General features: G+C 43.0%; 1 protein-coding gene across 1 annotated transcript in view; it reads left to right on the forward strand.

The window, feature by feature from the left end:
• The window catches only part of LOC104858972 (methyltransferase-like protein 7A), a 5,644-nt gene extending 4,997 nt beyond the window's left edge, over positions 1-647 (forward strand). The window contains 1 exon segment of the mRNA XM_010619448.2: positions 626-647. Coding sequence (XP_010617750.1) covers positions 626-647 — 22 coding nt within the window.
• Positions 648-11,972: the final 11,325 nt, after the last annotated feature.

Genomic DNA, 11,972 nt, shown 5'->3' on the forward strand with positions numbered 1-11,972 from the left:
CAGGGAACCGGGAACCAGTGGGGAGGAGCTGCAGCTTTACGCTTAACACGCTAAGTGGGAAAAGGGAAACTCTTGCTTTTAGGTGAAGTCCAATTCATCCTTAAAGGTTTCTGGTATAGCCTATTTAGCTATTTCCTTTTCTTTTCCAAAGAATCCAAATCAAACCAAATCAAAACAGACAACAAAATCTTTGAAGTCTCTCTTCAAAGGAAAAAATGGACCCTTCATTGAAGTCCACCATTATCTCCAAACCTTACTTCGTTCAGTGACTTGGAAAATTTCCCAATTACCTTATTTAAGTTGTTACCCATCAGATTTTAATTTCTTTTTTTTTTTTTTTTTTTTTTTTTTTTTTTTTTTGGTACCGGGATCAAGCTCAGGACCTTGTGCTTGCCAGGCAGGCAGTGGAACTGCTGAGCTAAATCCCCGGCCCTTAACTTCACCTCTTTCAGAGCGTGGTACCAAAAAGCAGTTATATCACTTCCAAATAAGGCTTTGAAAAGGGAGCAGGGAAGAAACCTTAATAATTCGTAAGCTGAATAAAGAAATACAGGCAAATTGAAAATCCAGGTCTAAATAGCACCAGTTTTCTGAAAAAGAAATCTGAATCTATTTGTCATTCTAGGTGCCACTTGTTTGGCTTTTAGAATGAATGTGTCAACCTGCCACATGCCATTCTGTTCAGCTTTATGTCCTTCATTCCAGAGTCCCACCAGCTTGTTTTCCTGCATTCCAGTCCTTAATACTCAAGATAAAGACTATATTGACACATACTAGTATACCATAGAACCATTTGAGGGAGTTAAGTTTCTTGGGTTCATTTTCCTAATTATCTAGCAATACTTTACTGAATTATAATAGATTACAGGCAAGGACAGGGGCCTTTATAATTAAAAAAGCTTGTACAATTAGGTATGTTACGTGAGAACCCCTAAAAATCCATGAATCTGTAAAGAAGTAGGCAAGTACATTTTGGATTGTTCAAATCAAATTCTACTCTTGTCCCAAAGTGTTTTCTTTGTTCTTTGCAATTATGGAAACCATAAAAGTCAAAAGTGCTTCGAAAAGAGGTGACAGGTTGTTTAGTCAGAGGATTTAATAGGATCTTCACCAAGTTTGCATGTATTTTAACAAACGTAGTATATTTTCTGAGATTATTTTTGCAAAAATACCACTTAAATAACAAACCAACCAATAAATTCACATTCATTTTAGGAATGAAAATAAATGAAATAGTTTATATCTCTTCCAGCTTGGTTTCATTTTTCTTAATGTCTCTGAGGGACCACGCCTTTATTTTAAAAAATTAAGTTATTTTAACTTACAGACTTTTCTTTCTACAGCTAGGTAAGTCTAAAAACTGCTAAGATTTTCAAAACAGCAGTACTGGAAGGGGGTTCATGATGGGGTGTGGAAAGCTTTAGTGCAAGATTTCATTTGTGTAATGTACAGAGCAAGAAGAGAGGAAGCTCTTGGTTCTACCTCTTGGACACACAGTTACTGGTACAGCGAGAGCGGGTTCTTACGTTCTCCTGAGCTCTGGAACATGAATCTCCCTTCCCCTCCCAAAGTAGGAAACACCTGTGTCTACCCACTTCACTACTGGTAAGGAGATCTAGTGGTTGAGAGAAATGAAAGCCACAGATGTACCTGGGGAAGTGTTATCACACTGGAAGATAATACCAAAGTACTATGTACATTCATTTTTTTTTTTTATTTTTTTTTTGGTACCGGGGATCGAATTTGGGTCCTTGCACTTAAGAAACAGGTGGTGGCACCACTGAGCTACATCCCCAGCCCCCTAGGTACATTCTTACTAATTGGCTCCTAAGTGATGCGGCAGATTTCACCCTCACTTCTGACAGAAAAAAGAAAACTAAGGAAAGAGATATTAATAAATGAAGTTTCTTACAATTATTCTACAAATTACTGAGCAAGTTTTGGAAGCCCAGGTTCACTGTCACGATATCTGCTTGGATAAGCATTGCTGCCTCGTTATATTCTAACAGCGTCCTTTCTCAGGCCAAGACAACACACAGCTGCCCCAAGCCCCATGGAATGTCTTCAGACAATATAAGGCAACAGAAAAGGGGTGCGGTGGAAAGGTGTCCAACGCCTTTCATAGCCTACGTTGGTCAGAACTCCACTGAGTCCAAGGGACAAAACTCAGTCCAAACAGGCTTAAACTGAGACAGGGCTTTACAGACTCAAATCGATGAAAAGCACAGGGCAGAAAGCCTCAGGCACAGCTCAGTAGGAATGTTATCAGGAAATGTTATCAGGAGCCAGACTTATATAGAGGGTTGTCTCCGCCCTCCTTCTCTGTCCTACTAGATGAACAAATTGAAGGCACTGCAATCTTCATGCTCCAGGGCCCAAGGCCCTGGAAAGAATAAATCCACTTGCACAAAAACTCCAGCTAAAGACCCGATGAGCATAAACTTGGCCCAGCTGACGATACCAAGTTACAAAATGGTAGGGATGGGTCACTAGGTCGGAGCTTCCTCCGCCGGGGCTGAGCACACACAGGGGCAGTGCCAGGACTAAGAACAGGGAAGGGAAGTGTGTATTTTCCTGATGAAGACAAGGCCTGTGACTGCAGTAAGGGGCGGGAACAGTTGCTGAGAGAGCACACAACCAAGCCCGTTATTAGCCCATGGAGGGGTTCTGATCAAATCTCTCTGATGGGTGATAATATCATACAATGCTGAGACATGTGTCTTTTCAGTGAGATAACTGCCTGCCACAAGGAAAAGAAAAGAGACAAAAGGAAACACTGGCCCCGGCATTAAAGTGACCTAGATTGTCTCTGTTGTTCTGAAAGGGTTAAAGCACACTATTCTGGCATACTGAGTTAAAGTTACTCAAAAAAACAGCAGGTATAATTTGTTTTGACCTTTGTTCTCTTTCTCCAAAGTGGAAGATGCAATTATCATATAAGTATTGTTAAACTAACTCTTACCTTACAGCTACTTCTCTACCCTATTAATTATACTCACCTGGGGGGGAGGTGGCTCAATGGCTCAGTGGTTCTGCTGCCTGCCTTGCTAGTGCAAGGGCCTGAGTTCGATCCCTGGCACCAAAACAAACACAAACAACAACAAACAAAATACACGTGTGTGTGTGTGTATCCTCACCTAATATGACATTTTCAGTTTACTGCTCTGTCCAGCTCAGTATAAATTAACTGATGCTATTTCTTTGGGTCTCTGTGTCTTTTTGAGGGATCCTTCTCATGAAGCTTATATCATGCTTTTCTCTTATTATTCTGCGTCGCTTTCTCAGTCTCAATCAGAACCCTAGGAGAATGGAGGTAGAATTTTCCAGTCTCTACGGTGTCACTTATTGGCTCAGTGACCTTGGGCAAGTTACTTCTCTGATCTCAGTCTGCCATATCTGTAAACGGGGTTAATATTTACCTAAAGGGTTATAGTGAGAGTAAGGATATGCCTGCACTTCACGATGCAGACTGTTTTCCTCTTTGTGGTGCTTAGGGTTTATCCCTGAGCACTGACCTCATCAAGTACTCATCAAGTGCTCTGCCTCTGAGCTGCACTCCTAGCCACCAGCCTGTCACCCCTCCTTTTATTTAACTGGCATGTACTGTTTACTGGGCACCTACCTTGTGCTCTGTTCTTAGTACTCTGGAAAAAGCTCTGAGTAAGTTAGACATGGTCCCTGTGCTCAGGACAAATGTGATGCAATCTCTGGGGGGAAAGTACAGGGCATCACAGTGATCTAAATCCACTTAAGCAGGGGGAGGAGATCCAAGGCTATCTCAAAGCATGACTAAGCAGTATTTCAGCCTAACACAACAGCTTGTGCCTTGGCTGAAGAAAAGGAGGAAGCTGTCCAAGGAACTCTAAACCAGCAAGCAGGGCTGGGCATCAGACCCTGGAGGGCAGGTTCTGGGATGGCTTCTATTTCCATCAGCTTTGATCTAAATTTTGTTACAACCCTAAGCCCATGAGCTCAACTCATATTTTAATGGATAACTAAAAAACAAGCAAACAAAACCGCATAAAAATGTCTTGTATTCTATCCTAAGACACTCGATTCCCAAGGGTTCTGACTGTTCCCTCTGAATTTCTACATATTTCATACTTGAATAGAAAGAGAAGCAAACATTGCATAACAGTTCTTTCTGTACTCTTGACCCCAAAGGAAGCTTCTGTTGGGGGTGTGTTGAAAAACACAGAATTTAACATACCTCAAATTCAATTTTTGTTTGACTGTTAAGGCAACTGAAGTACAATGAATCATAGCATACTAATGTCAACAAAAGCAAAAAGAACTATTCAGTAAGACTAGTCATTTTAACCCTTTCGATATTTACAACAGAGTAAAGAATCACAAGAATTCCCTGATGAGTGGTGGAAACCACTGGTTCGCCCAGTGCCAGAAAACAGGGGCAGAGTCCTGTTAACTGAGTGTGAGGAAAGTAAGACAGGGTGGCCAGTGCCCTCAATGTCATGTGTGGTTAAAAATACAGGGGTGGGCCAAGGATTTAGCTCAGCAGTCCTCGCCGCCTGCCTCGCAAGTGCAAGGACCCGAGTTCGATCCCCGGTACAAAAAAAAAAACCAAACAGACAAGGAGGCCTGCACTGGTCACACTGCGCGGCGAGGGCATGACCATGCCCCAGTGCCAGGCTAGCTGCACTTTCTGCTTTCCCTTGGCGCAGAGCAGTGTAGGTACAGAGTAACCGACCCAACTGCTCTGGACAGTGCCGGGGGAGGGGAGGGGAGGGGAGCCCCAGAGCCAGCAGACGCACAGAGAAAGTATGGACCTGGCCAGCAACTTGAGACACTCCAGTGTCACCAGGCCCCACTGTGACGAGGAGAGAGACAACCACAGGAGGCCTCTACCAGACCCAGACCCGAGTGGGCCTGTGCTTCGTAGGGAGACACCAGACCTCACGACGGTCAACACTAAGTCCAACAGTCCATGTGAACCCCCGCAGTGTGGACCACCTCCGGCAGAAACCAGAGGGCTGATCGTGTTTCCCATCTACCAGTGTGAGCAAGGACCAACCTTGGCTTGGACAGGAGCCAGAGCTGGGCCTGAACAGACAGAGGGGCCTCTGGTGCAGGGAGGGCACCTCAAAAATGACCTAAAGCTAGGGGGAAAAGTCGTGACTAGCTGGATCCCAAGACTGTAGATCCTGGAAAGGGATCACTCATTCAAAAATATACAGGCTTTTGGACTCACTTTTTAAATTTTTTTATTGTTTGGTTTTTTGAGACAGGGTCTCACTATGTGGCCCAGACTGGTCTCGAACTCACAGCAATTCTCCTGCCTCAGCCTCCCCAGTGCTGGGATTACAGGCATGCACCACCATGCTTGGCTGGACTCACTTTTTTTTTAATTTTTAAATTTATTATTATTTTTTTCCTTCATTGGGTTTTTTGAGGGGGGCAGCTGAGTCTTTTTTTCTCCTTTTCTCTTTGAAATTTTTCTTGTCTTACTTTTATTTCCTGTACTTTTCTATTTTTCTTTTTTCTTATTTTTTCTTTCCTGCAACTGTTTTCTAAAGGTATTAATTTCCCTTAACTCAATAGAACTCCCATCTCACTTTTTCTCCTCTGTCTCATAGCCCATTGATTAATTTTCCAATCTTTGTTTTTTATTGTCCGGTTCTCCATACCCTCCCCTCTTGCTAGTATAACTACTAAGCTTTATTTAGGTAGCTGGTTAACTTTGCCCTATTAATGTTCAATACTGTTCTCTTGTTGGTAGAAGGGAAGTTGTTCCATTTAGTAGGTATGTTCTATAGTCACTATTTTGTTTGTCTTAGTGTTCATATATAATTATAGATCTACTCCAATTACAGATGGCACATTATTGGTCCTTAGGGTGTCAACATTCAGGTTGTCTTTGATGCTGTGACTGATACTGATTCTACTACTATAGCTAAGATGTCATAACTGTTGGTGCTGAATGGTTTTCTCGAGATGCCAATACTGTCGTGAATGCTAATGTGGCCCTGGACAGCAGTGTTCCGGGCCAAAAGTGCTGTGACCTTCTATGCCAAGTCAGCGGAGGCAGCTACATCCTGGGACAGAGGCAGAGGCCAGTAGTTAGCCATGCCCAGAGGACACTGCCAAAGAGTAGCCATTAACTAAAGAGGTCTCCATAGGAGACACAAAACTTTCAATCCACAAGCTTGGACACAAAAACAAAGTGAAAAAATAGAAACCTGAGAAGACAAAGCAACACTATCAACAAGGAAGTTCTCACACCCTGACCAAGCAGGCTTCATGCCAGGGAGGTGGGAGTGGCCGAACATACACAAATCAGTAAATGTAATATATTACATAAACAGAAGACAAAGACATTAAATGATCATCTCAACAGATGCAGAAAAAGCCTTTGTCAGGGCTGGGGATTTAGCTTAGCTCAGTGGTTCTGCCGCCTGCCTCAAAAGTGCAAGGTCCTGAGTTCGATCCCTGGTACCAAAGCAAACCAAACCAAACAAAACCTTTGACAAAATTACAACATCCTTTCACGATAAAAAACACTTAAAATAGGTAGAGAAGGATTATATCTCAATCTGACAAAATGCATTTATGATAAACCTACTGCTACCTTCATACCAAATGGGGAAAAATCGAAAGCTTTCCTTCTAAAATAAAAAATAAGACAAGGATGTGCACTCTCACCACTCCTGTTTGATACGGTGCTCAAAACGTTAGCAAGGGCAATGAGGCAAGAAAAAGAAAAGGGGTGTGATAGGGGAGGGGAAGTCAAATTATCATTATTTGCAGATGACACGATCTCCTATGCAGAAGAACCCCCCCAAATCCATGCTGACTCCTAGAATTAATAGCCAAATTCAGTAACGTAGCAGGGTACAAAACCAACACACAAAACTCAATCGTGTCCCTGTACACCGATGATGAGCCCACTGAGAAAGAAACTAGGAAAAAAATACCATACACAACAGCAGCAAGAAAAATTAAATAAGGATGCGCAAGACCTTTTCCATGAAAACAAGAGTGCTCTAAGAAAGAAAATCTCAGAGGACACCAGAAAAAAGAAAATTATCCCCTATTCCTGAATAAGCAGAACCAATATAGTCAGAATGGCAATACTTCCAACACTAGGTAATATCAACCAAAACACCGATAGCGTTCTTCACAGCACTGGGGAAAACCACATGGGAAAAGGGAGCCTCCAGCATGGCTGTGGGAAAGCGAACCAGTGAAACCACTGCGCAATCAGCCTGGAGATTCCTCAACAAATGGGAAACCAGAAATTCCAGATATTTTCCCCCAAAAGTCAAAAACATCATACTACAGTGATACATGGGCACCCATGTTTATAGTTTATAGTACTGTAGTTCACAGTAGCCAAGCAGCCTTCATGTCCATCAAGAGACGAATGAGGAAAATGTAGCATCTGTACACAATGGAATATTAGTCTGCCATAAAGAAGGATAGAATCGAGTCATTTGTAGGAAAATGTAGGAGGCACCTTGAGACTATAATGTTAAATGAAATAAACCAGATATATAAGCTTAAATATCACATGGTTTCTCTTCTGTGAGACAATCAAAATGTAAATAAAGAGCCAAAATAAAAGTTAAATAAGAGGAAGCGGGGAGGTAAAGGTTTCTCAGATAGGAAGGGGATCAAGAGATGGAGGCGGAAAAAGTAGGAGAGGGAAAGGAGATGAAGAAATATATTAAGATATGTTATGTTATAGAGAAAATGAAAAAATGGAAATAAAGTGCTTGTAAATGGGGAGGGGAGGAGGGGGTGAAGGGAGGGCAGGGTCAAGGGGAAAAAATGAGAACCAAGACCTGTTCTGTAAAGGTACAAGATCCCAACAATGAATGTAACCGTACTGTATACCTAAATGTACCAATAAACTCAATGAGGAAAAGAAAAGATGTGTTATGCACATCACCTATTTCACACAAGGAATGTAAGCATTATACTGTAAATATGCACTAATAAAAATAAAGTTGAGAAATATTCTCCCCCTGCCAAATAGGCACTCTGCGAGGCTGAGGCAGGAGGATCACCAGCTCCCAGGCTAGGCTCAGATGTCTGACTCTCCTGCTTCAGCCTCCCAGAGTGCCGGGATTATAACTGTGTGCCACCATATGACCTTATTCCCCTATTCTTTAAGGACCACATAAAGTGGTATCTTTTACAAAGCATACTCTGCCTATGTCAACAAGCTTCCTTAATGAATCTCTTAAGCTGCATGGATAACAAGTGTGGTATCCCATCACCAGTGTCTCCTTACTCTCTTCTTGGTTTTGTTTTTTTGGTACCGGGCATCGAACTCAGGACCTTGCGCTTGCGAGGCAGGCGTGGTGCCACTGAGCTAAATCCTTTCCTGTCTTCTACATGACAAACACAGTGCCTACGCCACAGCAGATACTCAAAAAGTAGTTTTTCACTAATTCACAGTCAAGTCTTGCCTCTTCTTCCACACATCTCACCCCTCCATTTGGTTTCCAAAGCCATTACCTTAGCCTTAGAACTAATGCCCGGATGACTAAGTGTAGGTTGACTAAGACGGCTGGGATGACACACCTTTCATGTAGGAACTTGCTGGTTATTGTTGGATTGCTAAAAGATTTGGGAGGAAAGTAGTTCTAAGGTGAAAGGAAGATACTAAGTCCAGATACAATGGTAGAAAATGTTTCTTTCGCAACTGACCCAATCTTTTTTTATTTTGAGAGGTCCAACTGGAGATTTTATTTAAGGGGTGGGAGGAGAGAGATAGAGCAGAGAGAAAGAACATAGAGAGAGAACAGAGAGAGAGAAGGAGGAAGAAGAAGCAGAAGGAGAGCTGATCCAATCTTTTTTGTTTTCCTGTACGCAATTCGCCCCACTAACAAAAAGCATGGCAAAAACAGAAGCTCAGCAAAAAATATTTCAGGGATACAAGTAAAATGGCTCCTTAGCTGGGTGTGGTGGTGTATGCCTGTAATCCCAGCACTCAGGAAGCTGAGGCAGGAGGATCCCTGCAAGTTCAAGGTTAGCCTGGAATACATAGCAAAAGTTTTTTCTCAAGAATACAAAAGAAGAATAGTGGCTTCCTACACAGGCCCCAATGACTGATCTAAGCCATCGTCTCTCATCCCTGAAAAGGCTCCAACTGTGTCTGTGCCTCCATACCTTCCTTACCACCATCTACCTAGTCATAAATTCCAAACAAGTACAATTGCCTTAAGTAATAGTTGAATTTGGTCATCCATCCCCACGACCCCAAACTATGAAGATACCTCCTCATCACAAGATTGAATGTAAGCTGCTCTTCTTGAGCTTGGGACTCTTTCAACTGGCTGGCTCCTCCGTACTTCCCTTGAGGTTGAGTGCAAAAGCACAGGCTTAGTCAGAATGTTTGGATCTGAATCCTATCACTGTCCCATGCTAATATATTTATATATTTTTTTGAGACAGGGTCTCACTATGTAGTTGAGACTGACCTGGAACTCACTATGTAGCCCAGGCTGGTCGCGAACTCACAGCCATCCTCCTGCCTCAGCCTCCCAAGTGCTGGGATTATAGGCATGTGCCACCAGGCCCGGTCCATGCTAACATTTTATTAACTTATGGAAATAGGATCTCACCACCTATTGCTCCTAGGATTGTTGTGAGGACGAAATGAGATAAATCCTGAGTGTGCTTTGTAAACCGTGGAATCGCTGGTGACGAATTCCTAGGCTGCTTCATGTTCTCACTGTTGTAAACCTCTTAAGAATCGTGAGATGAGCAGAGTGAAACTGATGATTGTATCAACGAAGGTATTTCATATCCCTGGATGGAGCTGATATTTCAACCACCTCGAGTGTTCTACATCATAATGTTTTTCTGAAGATTCAAGAGTTATCATCTATGGAGCATTTTATTTTTAAATAGTTCGTTATTGACATGCAGTAATTACACATATTTATGGTGAGATATGAAATTTTAATACAAGCATGCAATGTGCAATGCTGGTATATTTTTAAAAGAATCTCCCATAAAAATCAGTTTGGCAGGGCTGGGGATTTGGCTCAGTGGTTCTGCCACCTGCCTCATAAGTGTAAGGGCCCAAGTTTGATCCCCGGTACCAAAAACCCCCCTCAAAACCAGTTTGGCAAAAATCTTCATTTTGTAGACTTAACAAAACGTTAGGGACTCACGTGAGATGGCGCTTGCTTCACCGGCTACAAACACCTTCCACACAGAGCCCTCACAGGCACAGGCAGGGCTTTCTAGAGCCCGCTAATTTTTGTTCCTGTGTCATTTGTCAAGCTAAGCCGCTAGTATTAGGGCACTGACGTAAGTGGCGCCTGTTCAGATTTGATCACACTGCTCAGGTTATGGGAACATAGTATCAATTCCAATCCCAGAGCAGAGAATTTAAATGTTATTGTCTACCAAAGCTTATAAATAACTGTAAAAATGTACTTAAAGAGCAGAGAATGCCATTATAAAACATATAATTTATGTATTTCTAAATATAAATGACACTGGGTGTAAGTTGCTTGTCAGTGCCTATGATCCCAGGGCTCGATTGTTTTACATGGGAGCAAATACAGGACCGAGTGAGGCACTAAGAAACTGGCGTGGTCTGTCCACATTTGTCTGCAGTGCCTTCATTTCCTTCCACTCACATTCTGGGTAGAATCTGGAACCTTCTAGGGTTCTGAGGAAATTTTTATAAAGAAACATCTGCTATATTTTCACATAGTACTTGTGTGATGGGTATGGCGGAAAGTGTAAGAATTCTGTAAAAGTGGTTCCTATTCTTTTAATGGCCAGGGGGTTTGAGACAGGGTCTCACCGTGTAGTTGAGCCTGACCTGGAACTCACTATGTAGCCCAGGCTGGTCTCGAACTCACAGCCATCCTCCTGCCTCAGCCTCCCAAGTGCTGGGATTACAGGTGTGCACCACCATGCCCGGCCGACAATACTCTTCATCTACCATTTACTAATTCTCTAAAACACCCCCTAGTAATCGTCTCCAAAAAACCTTTCTGAATTCTTACTGTGACTTTCAGGGTCTCCTACAAGTCCTGTAGGCCGCCTCTATCCTCTCACTTTTCCAATGTGCTCTAGCTGCTGGCTGACTCGTCTGTCTCCCCCACTTCACGACCTCCCCATCCCCCGTACCTGGGATCAAACTTGGGACTTTGTGCTTGCAAGGCAGGCAGCGGCACCACTGAGCTAAATCCCCAGCACTCATGCGTTTTGATGATGGGGCGCTTGTTTTTTGTTTTTTAATAGAAATTTATTTTTTACAGTTCTGGAGGTCTGGGAAGTTCAAGATAAAGCACAAGCAGATTCGGCGTCCAGTGAGAGATGATGTTCTCTGCTTCCAAGACAACACCTAGCTGCTATGTCCTCAAGTGGCAGAGGGCAGAGGGCCGGAAGGGCCTTACGTGCTCCCTTTGGGGTGGGGCACTTGTCTTAAGTCTCGTTCAGAAAAGTTTAGGGCTGGAACAAAAGCAGGGCAACAACTGCAACTGGGCGGAATCTGTTTAAGTCCTGCAGACCCAGAGCACATGCACACAGGGTCCAGAATGACTCTAGCTCCCGAGCACTGTACACAAAACCAATCAGAAAAGTGTTATTTTCAGTTCTTCCATGAAGCCAAGCAAGTCTCTGATGGACAGTTCAAACGTGGCACCAGTCAGGGGAGTCTTCCACAGGACAGGCTTCCCTTTGCCATGTACGCTAATAAGTCCCCATGAACTTAACATAACATTGTTTCCAAGGTTTGTCCACGGTGTAGTACCAGTATCAGTACTTCATTCCTACTGCCAAATAATATTGCAGTGTACATATGCACCACGTTTCAGTTACTCACTTATAAATGGGTAGATGTTTGGGCTGCTTCCACTTAGGCTAATGTGAATAATGCTGCGATAAACATTGTGAAGAGGCTGGGGACGCAGTGGTTCCGCCACCTCCCTCGCAAGTACAACGTCCTGAGTTTGATCCCTGGTACCGAAACAAAACAAAAA

Source organism: Fukomys damarensis, unplaced genomic scaffold, assembly GCF_012274545.1.
Source record: "Fukomys damarensis isolate Sample0158 unplaced genomic scaffold, DMR_v1.0_HiC HiC_scaffold_15, whole genome shotgun sequence".
In the NCBI taxonomy this organism is placed as follows: Eukaryota; Metazoa; Chordata; class Mammalia; order Rodentia; family Bathyergidae; genus Fukomys; species Fukomys damarensis.